Here is an 18962-nt window from a genome sequence, read left to right as displayed (position 1 = left end):
TTTATTATTTGCAAAGAACTGCTGCTTTTCGGAAATGTACTTCTCTGTTTGTTTGTTTCGCTGGACCTAGAATGGGTCTAGCTCTGTCCTCTCAGTCTATTTCTAGATGGATTGTCCACACGATCCGGTTTTGTTATAAGCAAGCGGGGGTGCAATGTCCGGAGTCATTCTACAAGAGCTCATTCCACATCTGCTGCGATGCAACGAGGTGTTCCCCTGGTTGACATCTGCAAGGCAGCAACTTGGTCATCTCCGGATACCTTCATACATCATTATGCAGTGGATGATGCATCTAGACGAGATACAGAAGTTGGGAGAGCAGTCTTACATTCATTGTTTGACTAAGAGCTCTGTACCCACCACCTGAGTGAGTAGCTATTCCATTTCCCAGACTGTTTTCCCAGAGTGTTATGCTGTTTCAGCACCTGCTAGCTGTTGTGTCTTTGCCCGTGTCTTTGCTCATGAGAACTTTATCAGAGTTGCCTGGCAACGTCAGGCGAGTATCCTGAACTTATGCTTTTAAACCCTACAGCTCCCGTTCAGGGACATTGCCAACTTTCTAAGCCTCTGAGCTGTCATGCCTTTAGTCTGTATCTGCTAGTTTTTCTAATAAAGAGTTTTACTTCAGACTTCAAGCTGTCTGAGTGAATCCTTGGGAAAGAACCAGAGATGGGCTTGTGATCCTGACACTCTCCTTGCATGAACTCGGAAGTTTGGTGAAGATTAGGTCAGGGGATCCAATTTTATGGGGTTTCTCACCCAAGAATTGTGGGAAAACTCAGTTTCCCATTAATGCTTGCAATGGTCCTGAAAATTGCACATGCCCATTGAAAGTATTCATGACCATTACAGACTGTGAAAAGTAAGTCCTATTAAAATTCTCCCAAGGGGGGCATTTTTGGAGGTAGAGTCTCCAAATTTGCAGTGTAACTTCAAGGGACTCTCCTTGCATGAACCACAAAGTTTGGGGTAAAGTTTACAATGCTTCTCTGTGGAGGAGGGGGTTGACCCCTACCAGACCCCATAAAATCAGACACCCTGACCCAATCATCACTAAACTTTGGGGTTCATGCAAGGAGAGTCCTTTGAAGCTACCCTGAAAGTATGGGAACTCTACCTCCAAAAATGCCTACCCCAGAGCTCATTAAAAAAATTCACAAAAGAAAAAGCCTGGGGAAAGCTGAAGCCAAAAAAAGCTGAATACCTATTCGGCTGATTCAGCGATTGGCTATTCAGCTTTGACTTTATTTCCAGGTTTTGGTATTCAGTAAAACCAAAAACCGAATATTGCCAAAACGGCTAATTTCGGGTTTATTTTCAGTTCAGGTTTATCAATATGCACAACCCTAGTCCTGAAGGGCAGCAGACCTGAGTGCCAGGGGTGGGAAGCATAGTCAGATAGTGGTCCGAGGTCCAATACCAGGCTGTTTTAAGTCTTGGTCCAAAGTGTCAGTACCAGAAGTGAAGTCCAAATGTTGAGTCAAAGTCCATTCCAAGGTCAAGGCCATGAGTGGTCAGACTCCACACTGAACATGGGATGGTTGCAACAAATTATTCCCAAACTGGCCTGGATGTTAGTGCCTGCTTAAATAGATTTAAGGTAAACCAGCTGTTGCTTGTTCCTCTGTCTCAGTATTCCCTGCCTGGTGGAGCTCATTAGCCTCATCACTGTTAGCAGGGAGTGTTCTTCTCTGGGCTTGCAGTCTAGCACTCCTCCTATGATCATGTAGTATTGCTCTGAGACTTTGGCGCCTCTGCTGCAGTGGCTATGGAGGGCTCTCTGGTGACACTGCCTGTGACTGGCCCTCTGACACAGGTGAGTCCTCTGTGCTGGATGGCTGTAGACATGGGGCGGTCTCATCTGTCTGTGGCTGCTCAGATGGCTAGAACAAGAAGATAGAGGGCTGTGTGTGGAAGAATCTGGACGTATTATAGGTCAGTTGTGGCTTCTATTTGTTGTGAATTCAAAGGCAATGTGGCAGGAGTACAGAATCAGAAAATGTGGTAGGAGCACAGAAATGCAATGTAGTAGACCCTCCACACACACATACTCCATACTTCGAAGGCAAGATAAGCTCCTACCAGGCTCTACAGCTAAGCCTGTGTAAACCAGATCACAGATCTTTGCAGCCAGACTTCTCTACTGGTAAGCCCATTAAAGAGGGGAAAAACACAAATATTCCCCAAATTTTATCCCAAGCACCAACATCTGATCCTGTCAGGTCTGTTCACACTATTTTGGGGGTGTTTTGTCTTATGGAAAAAATAGTGATTCAGTATGGTTGTGGGGGAGAACAATAATTGCTCAAAAGTGATGTGTCCTTTCACAGGAATAACTGTCCTGTTGGAAAGAAGTTACACCCCAAGGTTTAAAAATAGACACACAGCAGATCTGGCTGAGGATCAGCCTTCCCTGCAACAGGAGAAAACTGAAACTGCCCTGATGATTATTTTCTGCCTTAACAAAACAAAACAAAACACTGAAAGAGCCAGGCAAACCTTCCTTGATCAACACAAAGTGAAAGAGGCCTAAAATGACTTTCTCTCCAGCTTTCTCTTTCTCTCCTTCCTGATAGGAAAAGCTGGAAATTTTAAAAAAGATGCTGCAAGTTTGCTTGTTTGTTTTAACGCAAAGAGAAAAGACCCCTTCTCTGAGGACTTTAATGGTGTTGGAAATGTAAGGGGCAAGTTAGGTGAAAACTGTGACTGGAAAACTTTGAATATTTTGACAGCTCTGTAGAAATGTGTATTATTAAAAGTGTTGCCAGCTCCAGGTTGGGAAATTCCTGGGGGTTTGGGGGCAGTGACTGGGGAGGAGAGGGTTTGGGGAGGGGGTAGCTCAACAGGGTATAATGCCATACACTGCCCTCCAAAATGGCCATTTTCTCGAGGTGATCTGGTCTCTGTTGTCTGGAAATCAGTTATAACTCCAAGCGAATTCCAGGCCCCGCCTGGAGGTTGGCAACAATAACTATTATTTAAAAAAATTGCTTTGATATCTTTAGTGCTTTTAAGGGTTCCTGAGGAACAGGTCTCTCTACAACTATGAGTCATGATGTTGTTTACCCCCTGCAAACCAGAGCTGGTGTGTGTGTGTGTGTGTGGGGGGGGGGGAACAGCAGAGGAAGTCTTTGCCTCCTTGTGGGCTTCTTGGAGGCATCTGGTTAGCCACTGTATCAAACAGGATAGTAGACTGTGTGTATGTGTGTGTGTGCACGCACCATCAAGTCACATCTGACTTATGGCGAACCCTTAGGGTTTTCAAGGCAAGAGACGTTCAGGGGCGGTTTGCCTCGGTGTCATGATCCTGGTATTCCTTGGAGGTCTCCGATCCAAATACTTGTCAGGGCCGACCCTGCTTAGCTTCTGAGATCTGATGAGATCAGGCTAGTCTGGGGCTATCCAGGCCAGGATGGATAGTAGCCCTGATGGACCCTTTGTTTGATCCAGCAGGGATGTCTGTATACATTGTTTTGCTGCAATCCTCATAACAACCCTGTAGGGTAGGTCAAATTTATTATCCCCATATTGCAAGGGGATCCATTTTTGGCTTGCAAAATTGTGTTAGGGAGACTAGCTTCACAGGTAGCAGACACTGATTTCAAAGCACTTAGAATTATATTTTTGATAGAGGCTGAATTGGAGGGACGATTTGGAAGGAGGTGAGATGTCATTCAGGGATTCCTCTGCTGTCTCTCAGCCCTGACACACCTGCCCTCTTAAAAACACTCAGGATCAGGGTGATCATGCAGAAGTCTGTTCCAATAGCATTTATTTTGCACAATGTGTTTGAGTGTAAAGGTTTGTTGAGCAAAGTGGTAGGAATCTTCAACTGTTTCAGATGTCTCTTAACGTTCAGAGAGGACAAGGATCATGTGCTCCAGGATCAAGCCTATAGAAAGGGGGGGAAAATAAATGACAGCCATTGTCTGCACATTTTTTCCACATTTTCATGCTTTTCTGACTTTGTTTAAACTCTTTGATGTTGCTGGGTTCAGAGCACTGTTATTGGAATGTGAAGCTTATTCGTATGCCTCACTGAAACCAAGAGTGTTTTGCTGGAAGAGAAATGCTGACTTTTGTTGCTGGCTGCGGCCCTGCTGAGAATGATTGATCGCTACCTGCAGCGCTGAATGACTGGAGGAGACTGACAGGCAGCAGCGGGAAGAGCAAATGTTCAGAAGGGGAAATGTTAAGTTAGAGTGAGGGCATGAGGAACGCTTTTTGAGGATAGGCTCATTCCCAGCCAGGGAAATTCTCTGCCCCCACTGAAGCCTACTCCTCAGCAGCCAAACAGAGGTAGAGAGGTGGAGCTCAATCCATCATCTTCCCAAAACTGCAAGGGGAGATCTTGTGATCAGCCTTTGGCCTGAAGGCTGAGTTTAGTGGATTAAGAGCCTACATGTTTTCCTGTGATAAGTGCAAGAGAAAGCAAAAGAATAACTGGTGCAGCAGGACAAATAATTTATAGAAGAACAAGAGTTGGTTTTTATATACTGACTTTCTCTGCCACTTAAGGAAGAATCAAACCAGCTTACAATCACCTTCCCCTCCCCTTCCCACAACAGATACCCTGTGAGGCAGGTGGGGCTGAGAGAGCTCTAAGAAAGCTGTGACTAGCCCCAGGTCACCCAGCTGGATTCATGTGTAGGGGTGGGGGAAACCAACCTGGTTCACCAGATTAGTCTGCCACTCATGTGGAGGAGTGGGGAATCAAACCCGGTTCTCCAGATTAGAGTCGACCACTCCAAACCACCACTCTTAACCACGACACCACTTAACATTCCCCTTGTATTTCACCTATGTTTTATCAGTGGGATCTATAAAATATATAAATAAATAAGACTCAGGAATGATAGACATGTGTATCATCTAAAAGACACATATTTAAAAACGATTATTAAAAGGCAGCAGTAGCTGAGCATGTAAGAAATGCAGTTGATACATTGACTCCCAATAGTCAGAATCCAGTGCATATTGAATCATAGGGGCCACACAGACCATCTAGTCCAACCTCCTGTCCAATGCAGGATCAACCTAGAGCATCCCTGACAAGTGTTCATCCAGCCGCTGCTTGAAGACTGCCAGTGAGGGGAAGCCTCACCACCTCCCTAGTCAGCAGATTCTATCGCTGAACTACTCTCACTGTAACCCCCCCAATAACCAGCCAGTATCTTTCTGCCCATAATTTATACCCATTATTGCGAGTTCTATCCTCTGCTGCCAACAGGAACAGCTCCCTGCCCTCCTCTAAGTAACAGCCCTTCAAGTACTTGCAGAGAGCCATCATGTCCCCCCTCAACCTCCTCTTCTCCAGTCTGAACTTTCCCAACTCCCTCAGCCTTTCCTCGTAGGGATTGGTCTCCGGGATCCTGATCATCCTCATTGCTCTACTCTCCACCCGCTCCATTCTTTCCACATCCTTTCTGAAGTGAGGCCTCCAGAACTGCACTCAGTACTCCAGGTGCAGCCTAACCAATGCATTGTACAGTGGGACTATGACATCTTGCGATTTGGGTGTTATGCCTCTGTTGATACACCCCAAGAACGCATTAGCCTTTTTTGCTGCTTCATGACATTGGCTGTTCATATTTAGCTTCCAGTCCACCCATACCCCTAGATCTTGTTCACATACAGTGTTACCCAGAAGTGTATCCCCCATCCAGTATGCGTATATATTGAATAAATCTTTTTTTAAAATATATTTTTATTATTTTTCAATAATAACCAACATTAGATTTAGACACACACCCTCTATATCCATGAATATAATCATTAAAAATTCATAAAATTATTAGATGTATGTCTTCAAAATACAATCAAAAACATTTGACTTCCCCACCGTCTTCCTCCCTCTCTAAAATATCCAAGATCACCTTTGCATCCATGCATTCTAATTCATCTATAAGTCACCCTATTATATTTGTACTTTCCCCTTATCCAATATATTCAATATTAATAATATCAAGGAGAGAGAAAAAAGAAAAAAAGAATAAAAAGAGAAATCCCATTTCCCTCCCTATATTCATCTCAAAATACATGTGTAAATCTAAAACGGAAGAAAAGAGAAAAGGGGATTAAAGAAAAAAAATCATCATATATAAAGTCAATGATTATAGTATTTTCCCTCTACCCTCCACCTTTCCCATGTTAAAAATCAAATTGGTATTCTTCCTGCTATCTCAGCCTTTCTTCTTATTCTTCTTCTTCTGTCGGGAGTTTCTGTCGCTAATCACTTTTTTGCTTGAAGTGGTCTCCTGTCTGGAACAGTCAGTACCCTGTGTTTCGTGAGCTATAGAATCTTCTTCTTGTTTTCAACTCAGATAGCTCACTGTTCCTTGTCAAAAAAAATTCCACGTCTACCAATGAGTTAATAGCATGTTTAGTTTGTTTATAGGTAAAAGTAAGACCTTGTGGTAGCAACCAGCTATATTTTATTCCTTTATTTCTGAGTAATTCAGTAAAATCTTTGTATACAGCCCTCTTTTCCATCAAGTGACGTGGAATGTCTTTGAGAATTATCAATGGTATATTATCAAATCTCAGTTGATTCTCCATATATGAAGATATTTTTCATCCTGATGTTGATAAAGGAATTCTATATATTTTATTTATTGCTGCATTCAATTCTTGTGCATTTAGATGGAATATTTCAGCCAGTGATTTGATGATGTCATCTCTAGAGGCCCCCAGGCTCTCTGGCAGGTTGCGTATGCGTAAATTATATTCTCTTTGCTGTAGGTCCAAAATAGCAAGTTGGTCTTTCATTTGCTGTTCCTGAAGTTGAATAGCATCAATTAAATGTGCCTGGGAGTTCATATCTTTCTTAAGCCTTTTGACATCTTCCGTGTTGTTATTAATTGAAAGTTGCATCTTGTTCATACTCTCTTTCATTTGTGTAATTTGGGCTTTTATTTCCTTGATCTCATTTATAACATCAACAAACTGTTGAGTAATAATCAGTCATTTGTGTAGCTGATTGCTCTTGTTGCTTGGAGACCTGTTCAAACTTTTTCTTTACTAGTCCATTTATTAATTCATTTTGCTCAGCCAACATTTCCTGTATCTTCTGGTAATTTATTTCCATGATTGCCTGTGGCTGTTCTCCTTTTCCCCGACCAGAGATAAATACAAGCAGGCAAACCAGTTCAGTAAAGTTGTGAAAAGAATCTATTAGCCTTGGTGCTGTTACTAGGCAGAACTGGAAGATACAAGGATATGAGCCTTCCATGACTCACACTCTGATTCAGAAAATAGGATGTATTTTGGTGTTGCACAAAGTGAGGCACACCGGCATGACCCTCCTCTTTGATTTCCAAGTCCTAGAGAAGTCTCTTCCTGAGTATGTGGCTGGAGGACTCTTCCAGACAGGGAAAACGAAAGCTAAAAATATTCCTCCTCCCCTTCAGCCTGCAGCTGTGGATTGGAAGCTATCGATGCCACTCAGATCTTCCAGGTTGTTTTTGTTTGCCTGCTAATTCAATTTGTATTATTTTAAACAGACCTTTTAGCCGGATGTTCATTTAAAAGTCTGGGTGGTGGGGAGTAAAGTCTTAGTTGCATTTTAAACAGTTCCAGTTGTTCAAATCCTTGGTAGTAAGCAAAAGGAATTCAAGTGACTTACATGGAGCTTGAAAGACGGGGTTTCTCTTTCATTTGCTTGTAGAATTTTTTGTATAATGTGAAGGGGACCACAGCTTCTGATCCTTGAGGTGTTTCACAGCGATGAAATCCTCCTCAGCCGGCAGGACTCAGACCATCTCTCCCCCTCAGCAGGAGGGGGGGGGTTGGGAGTCAAACTGCTCTTCTTCGGCAGCAGGAAGTTACCTGCATTCCGATCCCCTATTTCGGATCGGAGACGGGGCTTTTGAAAGGAGCCCCGATTCGAAACGCCTCTCGGTTCCTCAGAGCGAACTCAGAGGACATGGCGCTGGGTCGGCATCTTCACAGGAAGTCGCGTATTTATTGAATAAATCAATGTCAGTTTCCTCACAGGTCCATTTTGAGAAAAAGTATTATACAATGCACATTATTAGAACCATAGTTTTAAAACAAAAGGTAAAGACTATTATCACAAATACGCATCAGTTAACTAGTGGAGGTTATCTAACCTGTACAGTAGCATTGCCAAGTTCCCACAGCAGTTGAGCTTCAAAGTACTGTGGTAAGTGTAAACATAGACAATTCATATGGATATTGGTACATACAAACATGCAGGCAGGCATACATGGATCACATCCCCTTCAGATATCCTATTCTGATGAGGATGATGAGAAGTTTTCATTTTTTGCAAGCCACCTTGGGTGTTTCTAGTGGAAAGGCAGCATAAGAATTATTAATTAAGACATTAAATTAAGTAAGGATGGGTCAGATTGTGACAGAAATACTAAAACTTGTTAAGGCTCAAGAGTGCCATCTAGAGCAGGGGTGTCAAACTCATTTGTTAGGAGGGCCGGGTATGACATAAATGTCACTTGGTTGGGCCGGGCCATGTGTACACCCCTGATCTAGAGCATTTAGATTCCATTAGAACGAGCTATTTGCTTCCATTCCACATCGGACCATCCTAGCAGACTTAATCCTTTTTGGACAAAGGATGATCTGGCAGGACATGGAGGGCCACCACCTCATGGATCCTCCCCCCTCTGATTTAGTTTCAGTACCTTATTTTTAAAAAGACAAAAACAGACACTTCATGTTTGTGATCTGCGTCGTGTTTATTAACTTTACCACAGGAGAAAACAGAACTAGGTACAGTCTTTGGTTCTGAAATTAAAGCAAAACCTGTTTTGCGCAGTCCTGACTACACGTTCCCGAATACAGCTGTGGAGCCTGATTCTCAAGGCTTAACACATTTCAAGGGAGGTTCCTGACCTGATCACCCTGTGTATTTGCAATGTTAAAAATCAGGCGTGGAGCCCACGATTCAGGCTGGGATTGGAGAAACAGTTTTTCACCCTTTCCCAGTTCTATCCCTCCCCCCCAGGCTCCTGATGCTGTCCCAATGATGTTGTCCTGATCCAATTTGAGTCCTCTTGTAGCTGCTTTTTAAGGTTAACTAACATTAATCCATGGCGAGATCTAAATAACATGCAGTTTAAGCCCTCACCGCAGTTGCAAACCTGTTTCTGGGCTCAGCAGACCACAGGTGGGAGCTTATAGCTCTATATGAAAAAGTATAGCTTCAGATAAAAAACTAGAGTGTCAGGGAGAAGCCTAGGCCATCCTTGGCCATCTTCTGGGCATGGAGTAGGGGTCACTGGGGTGTGGGGTGGGGAGGCAGTTTTGAATTTCCTTTGTTGTGCAAGGGGCTGGACTAGATGACCCTCATGGTCTTTTCCAACTCTATGATTCTATGACCCCGTGCTTCTTAATGAGCTAGCCTTCTACATGCACGTTGATGCCTAATGAATGTCCCCCACAGTCTTAAGTGGTACAGCCTAGACAAGGTTTCCAAGGAGGGGGTTGTGGCTGAGGTCAGGTCTGGACTCTGAATCCTGAAGTTTCTTCAGTTTTATACCCAAGAAAGCAAAGCAATTGGCAATGGAAAATACTGAAAAATGTTTTTTTATTATTATTATTATTTTATTTCTGGCTTAGTTTCCCATATTGTTGGGATAATGCCTCCACTGCAGTTGAATTCTGCAAAAATGGCACCTTGGAGATGAAGCCAAAGGTGGCTCCTTATAAAAGGCTGGTGTGAAAAACAGGGATGCAGACAACCCCTTTCAAATGGGTACATGACTGAGAGGCAGCAGGTGAGAATCACTCTGCTGCATGGAATGGCTTTTCCCGTTTCTTTTCCCATGGAGCTTTTCATTATGCATACTGTGTCAGTTGTGACATGCCCCGATTACCCTCTCTAATCTTCAGCACACTGGCCCAGTCCACTGGAAAGAGTTCCTTTGCAAATCCTATTGGAATGAATGGGTCTCCCACTCTCTTACATAGCTCCCCTTCATTTAGGTAAGGGACGCAAAGTGATCTTCCCAGTGGATCGGACCCACTGCCTTTGTCCGGTGCTTCCTCCTATTGCTGCCAAGCAGCCTCTAGACCATGATAGCCTTCACAATATCTATTTTGCTTGATACACATAGTAATTTCAAGACTACCGACAACTCCTCCCTTCTACTGGTTCTTCACTTCTAGCTAAACTTTTGAACTAGCTAAAATTTTAAACATGCCATATAAAGAACAGCTCAGAAGGTATGCAAAGGCACACGTTTCATTTCCTGGCAGCCTGAGAAATGTATCGCATGGGATCATTTTCTGAAAGGACAAAGTCCGTTCTTCTTTCATTCAACAGTGTTCTTGAGCTGTTGGCCTCTTTTCAAACAATTCTTGGGGGCAGGGTGTTCTGGAATCCTACTTCGGAACGGCTGAGTGATCGGTAGGTGAAAGCACTGGAATTTCCAGAGCGTTGCAGTCTTCACTAAGGAAGACCAAGTCCTACGGAAAGGAGAGGAATCATTGGGTTACAATCAGGGCCCAAAAAAGGCTCCCAGGAAAAAAACCAGACACAACAGGGCACAATCCACTGGGAAGTTTTCCCACTCAGGTCACACTGAGAGGAATAGAATTGGTGCGAGAGCAAAGTTAGACATTTGTGGCTGTGTGGCTCACGTGTGAGGGGATTGTGCAGTAGTTAGTCCTAGTAGCAAAAATGTAGAGTTATGAAACCTCCTGAAACCAGATATGCATACCAGATATATTCTCAGGGCAATGCCATTCTCCAGATAACAGCCTTGCCCCTGAAATGTTTCCGTCTTCTTCAAACAAAATCCTAACCATTCAGCTATTTGTAAGCCTTGTTCTTATTCCTTCAGAGCAAAACTGTGGGCAAAAACTGTGACTGTGATTTAGGGAGGACAGAATGGTCAGGGCAGGAAGCAGAACCCAGGACATCAGGCTGGGAAGGTTAGGAATATGCACAGAAATTCATTTTTCTTTTGGGTGTGGCTTGTGACAAAAGGGGTTCAGATTCTGTAATATTACACATTAATAATTAATATTGCATATTAATATGCAGGATCTTTTGTTTTGTGGATAGTAATTTCCTTTAGTTTCAGTGTGAGACACATTCCCACCTTAGCTTCCTGCCTCTCGACTAGGGTTGCCAGATCCCTCTTTGCCACAGGCAGGAGGATTTTGGGGTGGAGCCTGAGGAGGGCGGGATTCAGGAAGGGGAGGGACTTCAGTGCCATAGAGTCCTATTGCCAAGGGGGCCATTTTCTCCAGGTGAACTGATCTCTATCGGCTACAGGTCAGTTGTAATAGCAGGAGATCTCCAGCTAGTATCTGGAGGTTGGGGTGATATTCTCAAGGACTGCACTTCGAGGAAACTTCACTTCCAAAGTCAGGCAGACAACAGCAAGCCTCCCTTCTCTAGAAGAAGCAAAAGACACGATACGTTTCTTGTCCCGTCCCCCAGCTAATTGGGGTGAAATTCTCAGGAAGTGTAGCCCTTGCCCAAGAGAGCCACTCTGCCAAACTGTACACAAAGAGGAGACCGGGTCCTCACTTTACAGGCTATTCAAATTCTCCCTGGCAGAGTGAGAGCCTCTTGCATACCTTCTGAGTCAGTGGGCTTGCTTGGAGAAAATCAAATGCTTCTAACAACAAGACAAAGCATGGAAGGGAACAGATACCTTTGTGAAAAAACCAAAACAAATGGAGGCCTGTACTGGTCAAAATAAGAGGAGCACTGGAGTTGGTACTCTCGGGAGGCAGCACTTCTGGGGCTGGGGGACTGCCAGTTACTGAAAGGACAGATGTGGTAGAGCTGGAGTGACTGAACACTGGGAAGAGTTAACCATTTTCTTCCCTAAGAGCTCATCTGCTTTAGGAGAAAGAGAGCGGAAATCCCTGTGAGTTAAACCTCAGCTCCTCACTGGCTGTGCTGGGCCCTGGGCCCCAGTCAAGAGCTGCCCCAGTTCCTTTGCCTGGCAGGAAAGGGGAATGGCTCCTAGGGCAATGAGGCAAGTAGAAAGATTCCCTCAGTGGTCTTTGTGGGAAGAGCTCCTGACTGTTGAAGAGGACACTTGGGTAGAGTGGATGGTGAGTAGGACTCTCCCTTTCTATAGGACTGGAACTTGTGCTAGTTGCTAAGGTGACTTTTTTAAAATTCTGGAATGTTAATTGCATTAATTCAATTGTCTTTTAATTGTCTCCAGTTTTTACATGTCCCTTTCTGAATGCCCACCTCTGAGGAAGAAGCAGCGCCAGGAGTTCCCAGGGGCCTCTGCCCCCAAGTGCCACTCTGGGCCCTCATGTGAGACTTGGCTCCTCCGACTGGCTGGGAGAAGAAGGCTTTCATTCTGCCTAGCCAGAGCCAGTCCATTGGGCTGATTTCAATAAGGAAGGTGAAGTACTATGGGAGGCTTGAGCATCTGCTTAACTCAAGTTCATTAGAGTCAAGAAAATTAAAAATGCTTTTCTTTACCAATCAGGCCCACAGTCATATTCTTAACTGTTTGCCCTGAGGAACGCTGGCATCTTCCTGCACTCTGAAGTTATTTTCTCAAAGTTTAGCTGTCAATAAAGTCACGCACCAAAAACATACAACTATGAAAACATATGAATCTATGTACAACATTTTTATACCACTTTTCTTCATTGCTCAGAGCAGAACGATAAGGGTTGGTCTTATACACGTACATTCACATTTTCAGCTCTGGACATCTATAAGGTGAATAGTGGCGATATAGTGCAAGACTGAGGTGTATTACCAGACTTCCACAGCCTGTGGAAAATTCACCCAAACCCAATTCTGGTGAAATTGCTCTACTGGAACCAGCACAGAGATGTGACAAGAAGGCAGCCTACCCGTCTGCAGAAGGAGGTCATGATGGTGTAGAGGCTCCGGGCTTTCTCCTTCAGGGCACCCACTTGGGGCACTCGCCAGCATTGGGGATGTGCTACAAACTCTCTCAGTTTTGCCAAGACACAGTAATTCTGCAATGAAAAGGGGCAAAATCATTCATAATGTTTAGTGGATGGAGTAGGATTGCCAACTTCAGGTTGGGGAATAGCTAGAGAGGGCAGGTTTTGGGGAGGGGACGGACCCCAGCAGGATGTAACGCCATGGAGTCTGCCCTCCAGAAACTGATTTCCTCCAGTGAAACTGATCTCGGTAGTCTGGAGATCAGTTGTAATTCCAGGAGATCTCCAGGGCCCACCTGGAGACTGGCAACACTATGATGGAGAGTTATGGAATACCAACACTATTTGAACCCCAAAGACATCTCCTAGATGTTGGTTTTTCCAGCTACAATTTTTAAAAAATGTTATCCAACCTAAAATTAAGACTGTATTTCAATGTTTTTTTCTTTGCAGAATAGTGCCAGACAAGGCACTCTCCACATGTGGTGCCTTCAGAGGTCTTTCTGCCTCTTTCTTTTAAATGAAAAGTAACACTACAAAATATACTGTACTATGTGGTGCCAGAGTGCATTTCTGCAGAAGCAATACATGCAGTTTTCTCAGTGTTGCTCCTACGTGCATCTTACTGAAATGAAACAGGTTTCAGTCCCATTACAACCAGTGGGAGTTCAAAGTGCTTAACATTGCCTGGACTTTGGCCAGAAAGAAAAGAAAGCTGTGATTGTACCAGCGGTAACAAAGCAAACTGTTCTGTGGTCCGTTTCCCTTCCAATGGACTATGCTGCATCTCCAAGGACAATTATGTCCAATTCAGTCTTGATTCTTTTGTACTGATTATATTATATTGATTTTATTAATCTATATTAACTGGCCGGGCATTACTCTCAAACACCAAGGGATCAACGTGCTTGTATTTGTGGATCCTCAACTCTGGAGGACTTGCCTCATTACATCCTACTTTGCCCATTGTATGCAGGCCACAGGGCTACATTTTTGGCAGGAATATTATCTGGTATCAATACACGCTCGGATGCAGAGGAAATTATATTTCTGTTATCAGATATTGATGCATATGCATCATATAGAGTCTCTTTGTCTGCTCTTGCAGCAAAGAAAATAAGGTCTAATGTATTGGAGTAAGCAGCTACTTTTTTTTTTTAATTTAAATGTTTTAGTATATCTCATTGTCTGGTTCTTGTAGGTTATCCGGGCTGTGTGACCGTGGTCTTGGTATTTTCTTTCCTGATGTTTCACCAGCAGCTGTGGCAGGCATCTTCAGAGGAGTAACACTGAAGGACAGTGTCAGAGACCACGGTCACACAGCCCGGATAACGTACAAGAACCAATGAACTCTGACCGTGAAAGCCTTCGACAATATCTCATTGTCTATTTAATATTATACTTGCTAATATATTGTATTTGTATTTTATTTATTTGTTTTAGCAAATTGTGATGGCCAATGGCTATATACAATAAAATTTTCATTCACTCATTCAACCTATATTAACCCTGGTGAGAAAATGATTGCAGGTGTGGAGATTTCAACTCAGACTGGTACAACTGGTACAACTCTTTAGCCAGGTGTGGCAGCCCCATTCAGTAAACCTCCCTGGTTAGGCAGCTTGCCGAGGTCTATAAAAATGAAGGCGCACGTTTAACTCCATGGAACCTATTCCAGAACATTGGTGAGTGACCACAGGAGTCTCTCACACTTTCCTGATCTACCTTCCAGCAGGGTAGAAACCAGGGGAAGAGGCCTTTGGACTGCCAGAGCCAGCCTCTGACTGTACCCTTCTAGTACAGTCCAGAGGATGCCCAAGCAAGCTGCCATAGGGTTGCCAGCTCCAGGTTGGGAAATTCTTGGAGATTTTGGGGGTGGAGACTGAAGAAGGCAGGGTTTGGAGAGGGGAGGGACTTCAATGCCATAGAGTCCAGTTGCCAAAGTGGCCATTTTCTCCCAGGGAACTGATTCCTGTCACCTGGAGATCATTTGTAATAGCAGGAGATCTCCAGCCACCACCTGGAGGTTGGCAACCCTAAGCTGCCAAGACCTGTTCCTCTGAGCAGCAACCTTTTGCATCAGCTCTATGGAGGTTTGCTCTCCATGGAACAAGGGAAATGTTTTGCACTGCAAAGCTAGGATAAAGTAGAACAGCTTGTTCTAACGACAGTCATTAGCATTTTGTAGCAATTTATGTGGAAAGGCAGTTGAAAAATATCCTAAATATGGGAAAGGCCATGGCTCAGTGTCGAGAACATTCCATGCATAAGATCCCAGTTCCAGATCTTGAGTGAAGATCTTGCAAGATGATTGTCTGAGATCTTGGAAAGCAATTGCCATCAGTGTAACTATTGGTCTGCTTGGACCAAAGGTGAGCCAGCAAAAGGTAGTTTCAGATGGTCAAGCAGAGAACAGCCTATCTACAGCTCTGGAGTTTCTGTAGCAGAAAAAGCTTCAGATGAATCAGTAAATTAACAAGGAGACCACTTGCAATTCAAAGACAATCATTAGCAGTGTAGTCGCATTAACCTGACCCGCTAATACAAAAAGAAAGTGAACCAAAAACGTTATTATTGCCCCATTCACTATTCTGCCAAGGATTCTCTGCTTGATTTCAATGAGAGAGATTGAACTATTCCATTGAGTTTCCTACTACACACAAAGGGGGGTTAACTCTGGCTGGGTTGTCCCTGTTGTTGATTTCTGAATAGTGATGCAGAAACGACCGATATAAAACCTCCAGAAACAGCCTGCTAAGTTCAGAATATACACCGAGTCAAGAGCTGAAAGGCCCTCTCTGTGGCTCCAGTAGCAAAGCTTGCCTGCAGGCCCAGAAGGTAAACACCTCCCCTTTCTGCTGTTCAGTGGTACCCAACATTTCTGAACATGGAGATCTGCCTACATAGCTAATTGCCATTGACAGACATTCCCCACTCCTCCACATGAGAGGCGGAGGCTAATCTGGTGAACCGGATTTGTTTCCCCACTCCTACACATGAAGCCATCTGGGTGACCTTGGGCCAGTCACACTCTCTCTGCCCCACCTGCCTCACAGGGTGTCTGTTGTGGGGAGGGGAAGGGAAGGTTGTAAGCCGGTTTGAGTCTCCTTTAAATGGTAGAGAAAGTCGGCATATAAAAACCAACTCTTCTTCTTCTTCTTTTTCTTCACTGCCCTCAACCATAGGGCTGTCAGAACATCTCCAACTTGCAGGCCCTGCAAAACTGAGCTAAGTCCCACGGGGCCTGGGTCTCATTAGACATAGAGTTCCACCAGGCCGGGGCCAGAGCCAAAAAAGCTCTGGTCCTGGTTGAGGACAGCTGGATACTTCTCAGGCCAAGGACCACCAACAAGCTGTTATTTGAGGGGTGTATCGGGAGAGGCGGTCCCGTAGGTACGATGGTCCCAAACCATTTAGGGCTGTAAAGGTCAGTACCAAGACTGTAAACCTGATCCGGTACTCCAGCTGGAGCCAGTGCAGCTGGTTGAATATGTGTTCTCCATGAGGTCCCCATAGGACCCTCTCTGCTGCACTCTGGACCACTTGAAGTTTCTGGAGCAGACTTAAGTGCAGCCCTGTGTACAGCGAGTTGCAGCAGTCTAGCCTGGAGGTGACTGTTGCATGGATCTCTGGAGCTAGGTCAGGATGGGAAAGGTAGGGCATCAACTGCGTAGCCTGGCGAAGATGGAAGAACGCCACTCTAGCTACATTACTGACCTTTGCCTCCATTGTTAAAGAGGCATCCAGAGTCACACCCAGACTTTTGGTGGTGTGTGCAGATGTCAGTGGCACCCTGTCAAGAGTTGGGAGCAGGTGTCCTATCTCCATCCCCTCCGCCCCAGCCACAGGACCTCTGTTTTCTATGGATTTAGTTTCAGCCGGCTTTGCTTTAGCCATTTCACTACAGCCTCCAGACACCTGGGCAAAGTATCTGGGACAGCATCCAGCTGGCCATCCATCAGCAGATATAACAGAGCCAGCATGGGGTAGTGGTTAAGAGCAGCGGACTGTAATCTGGAGAACCGGGTTTGTTTCCCCACTCCTACTTATGAAGCCTGCTGGGTGACCTTGGGTTAGTCAGTTCTCTCCAAACTCTCTCATCCTCACCTACCTCGCAAGGTGCCTGTTGTGGGGAGGGGAAGGAAAGGAGATTGTAAGCCTCTTTGAGAATCCTTAAGGGTAGAGAAAAGTGGGGTATAAAAAACCAACTCCTCTTCTTTATTAGTATACTGATGACAACCCAGCCTGAAACTCCAGAATAGGTGGGTGAGGGGGTACATATAGATGTTAAACAACACTGGAGAGAGAATTGCCCCCTGGAGGACCCCACATACCAAAGGGTGTTGTGGGGAAACCTCCTCTCCTAGTACCATCCTCTGTCCCCGATCTCAGAGATCTTGTGACAGTGAGTTCCACATGTTCCAGTTCTCCTTATGCATTGTCTGAAGAACATCTTTGTTTTGTTTGCCCTGAACTGAGCACCAATTGCTTTTGTTGGCCATATGAAAGAACGAACCACAGTTTCAGTCGGCACTTCATCTCTGCACTTTGGGCTCCCTTTCTAGTGCTCTGGTATCCTTTCCCAGATGGTCTCACCAGAATTATATGCAAAACAGCACAAGCCTCAGGATCATGGCCTGCAATGACCCCCTCCCCACTTCCTTTAAAAAAAGCATTCACATTGCACACTGCTTTGTGTCATTGCGTGTGCATGGCACACTGCTGTGGTTGACTTCCCCCTCGCAGCCGTGCATCTCTCTGCCACCTCAGAAACATACACAGTATTCCAAGAAAGGCCACCCACCAGAGAACTGCATAAAGAAATCATTCTCCGGTTACTTCCAGGAAATATTTCCAGTCCCTTTTGTGAGGCTGGAGGCAGAACTTTTTTTCCCCTTGGGCCAAACTGCTTCCCCCCAGAGAAGTATAGTACAGCCAACTCACATGTATATCGAGATACAGCGTCGGCAGGGTCTTCACACATGGATCCTGTAGTCAAAACAAAGAGCATTACACATATTTTTGCTGGAAAGACTTATTTCTACAATCCTTATTTCTATCTCCACAAAGAAGTGACTGTCATAAAAAATAAAATTAAAGGAAAACCTCACCACAGTTTCAGATTTCTGTAGATTCACGTAACGTTCTGTGATTTCTCTGCCCAGTGACAATATCCTTGAGTAGCACGTTGGAGGAGCTGAGCTTACAAGTAGGAAGGCCCCGGAGAGCAGGATCAGCCCCAGCAGTTTCTCCATGCTGCTGAATGGGGCAGCAAACTAAATCCCAAGGTGTTTGGTTGAGGGGAAATGCTTGGTGGGCTCAACTTCACGCTCAGCCCACAGCTTAAATAGTCTTCAGTGTGAATGGGAAAAAAATGTGTGGGGGTGGTCCAGGGAGCTGCTTGCTGTGCCGTCTTAAATTTCCTGCCGATCTATGAGCCAAAACAGCAAGAATTTTTTTTAACCCTAAGGCAAAGAAAAGAGAGAAAATGTTACCAAATACCACTGGAACACTTTGTGCCCCAGAGAGAAAGCCCTAGCAAACATCTTACAAAACACATCCACTTCCTTGCTTAAAGGGGGAACTTGACTGGAGCTCTGCAAAATGCTACAAGCTGCAGGGTCTCTTCCAAAGCCTTGCCTGGATCCTCAGCACTAGAGTAACTGTTGTGCTCTCCCTCTTTCCTGCCCTGGGTAGATAATTGAACTCAAGTTCTCTCACTGTAATCACCTCTTGAAGCTTCTCTGTTTGAGGACTACCACTCTTAGGTCAGCTATGGAATGAGATTACAACCCAAGATTCCTGAAGACAAGTTAATTCACAAGTTGGGAACAATTCCCCCCGGGAATAGGGACATAGGATTCTTATCCCACTACAGATGTTAATTTTCTCTTCCCCCCCCCCACATTTCCTCTCTGCTCCAATCAAGCTGATTACAATGGACATTGTTCCTCTGCATCCTGAGTCCCTTCTGGGATATAAGGGCTTGGAGATCTCCATTCCAACTTGTACCTGATGAAGGAGCTTTGACTCTCAAAAGCTTATACCCTGAAAATCTTGTTAGTCTCTAAGGTGCTCCT

At 44.6% G+C, this 18962-nt stretch overlaps 1 protein-coding gene across 1 annotated transcript; it reads right to left on the bottom strand.

Annotated features, from left to right (window-relative positions):
- Nucleotides 1-10349: 10349 nt before the first annotated feature.
- CYTL1 (cytokine like 1) lies at nucleotides 10350-18137 on the bottom strand. Its single transcript, XM_056855617.1, has 4 exons — nucleotides 17994-18137; nucleotides 17827-17871; nucleotides 12826-12954; nucleotides 10350-10449 (listed from the first exon to the last, which is right to left on the bottom strand). The coding sequence occupies exons 1-4, from the start codon at nucleotides 18135-18137 to the stop codon at nucleotides 10366-10368; spliced, it is 402 nt and encodes a 133-aa protein (XP_056711595.1). The 3' UTR covers nucleotides 10350-10365.
- Nucleotides 18138-18962: the final 825 nt, after the last annotated feature.

This window comes from Euleptes europaea, chromosome 9, assembly GCF_029931775.1.
Source record: "Euleptes europaea isolate rEulEur1 chromosome 9, rEulEur1.hap1, whole genome shotgun sequence".
NCBI lineage: Eukaryota > Metazoa > Chordata > Lepidosauria > Squamata > Sphaerodactylidae > Euleptes > Euleptes europaea.
The sequence above is the reverse complement of the archived record's forward strand: the minus strand, read 5'-3'. Positions and strand labels throughout refer to the sequence as shown.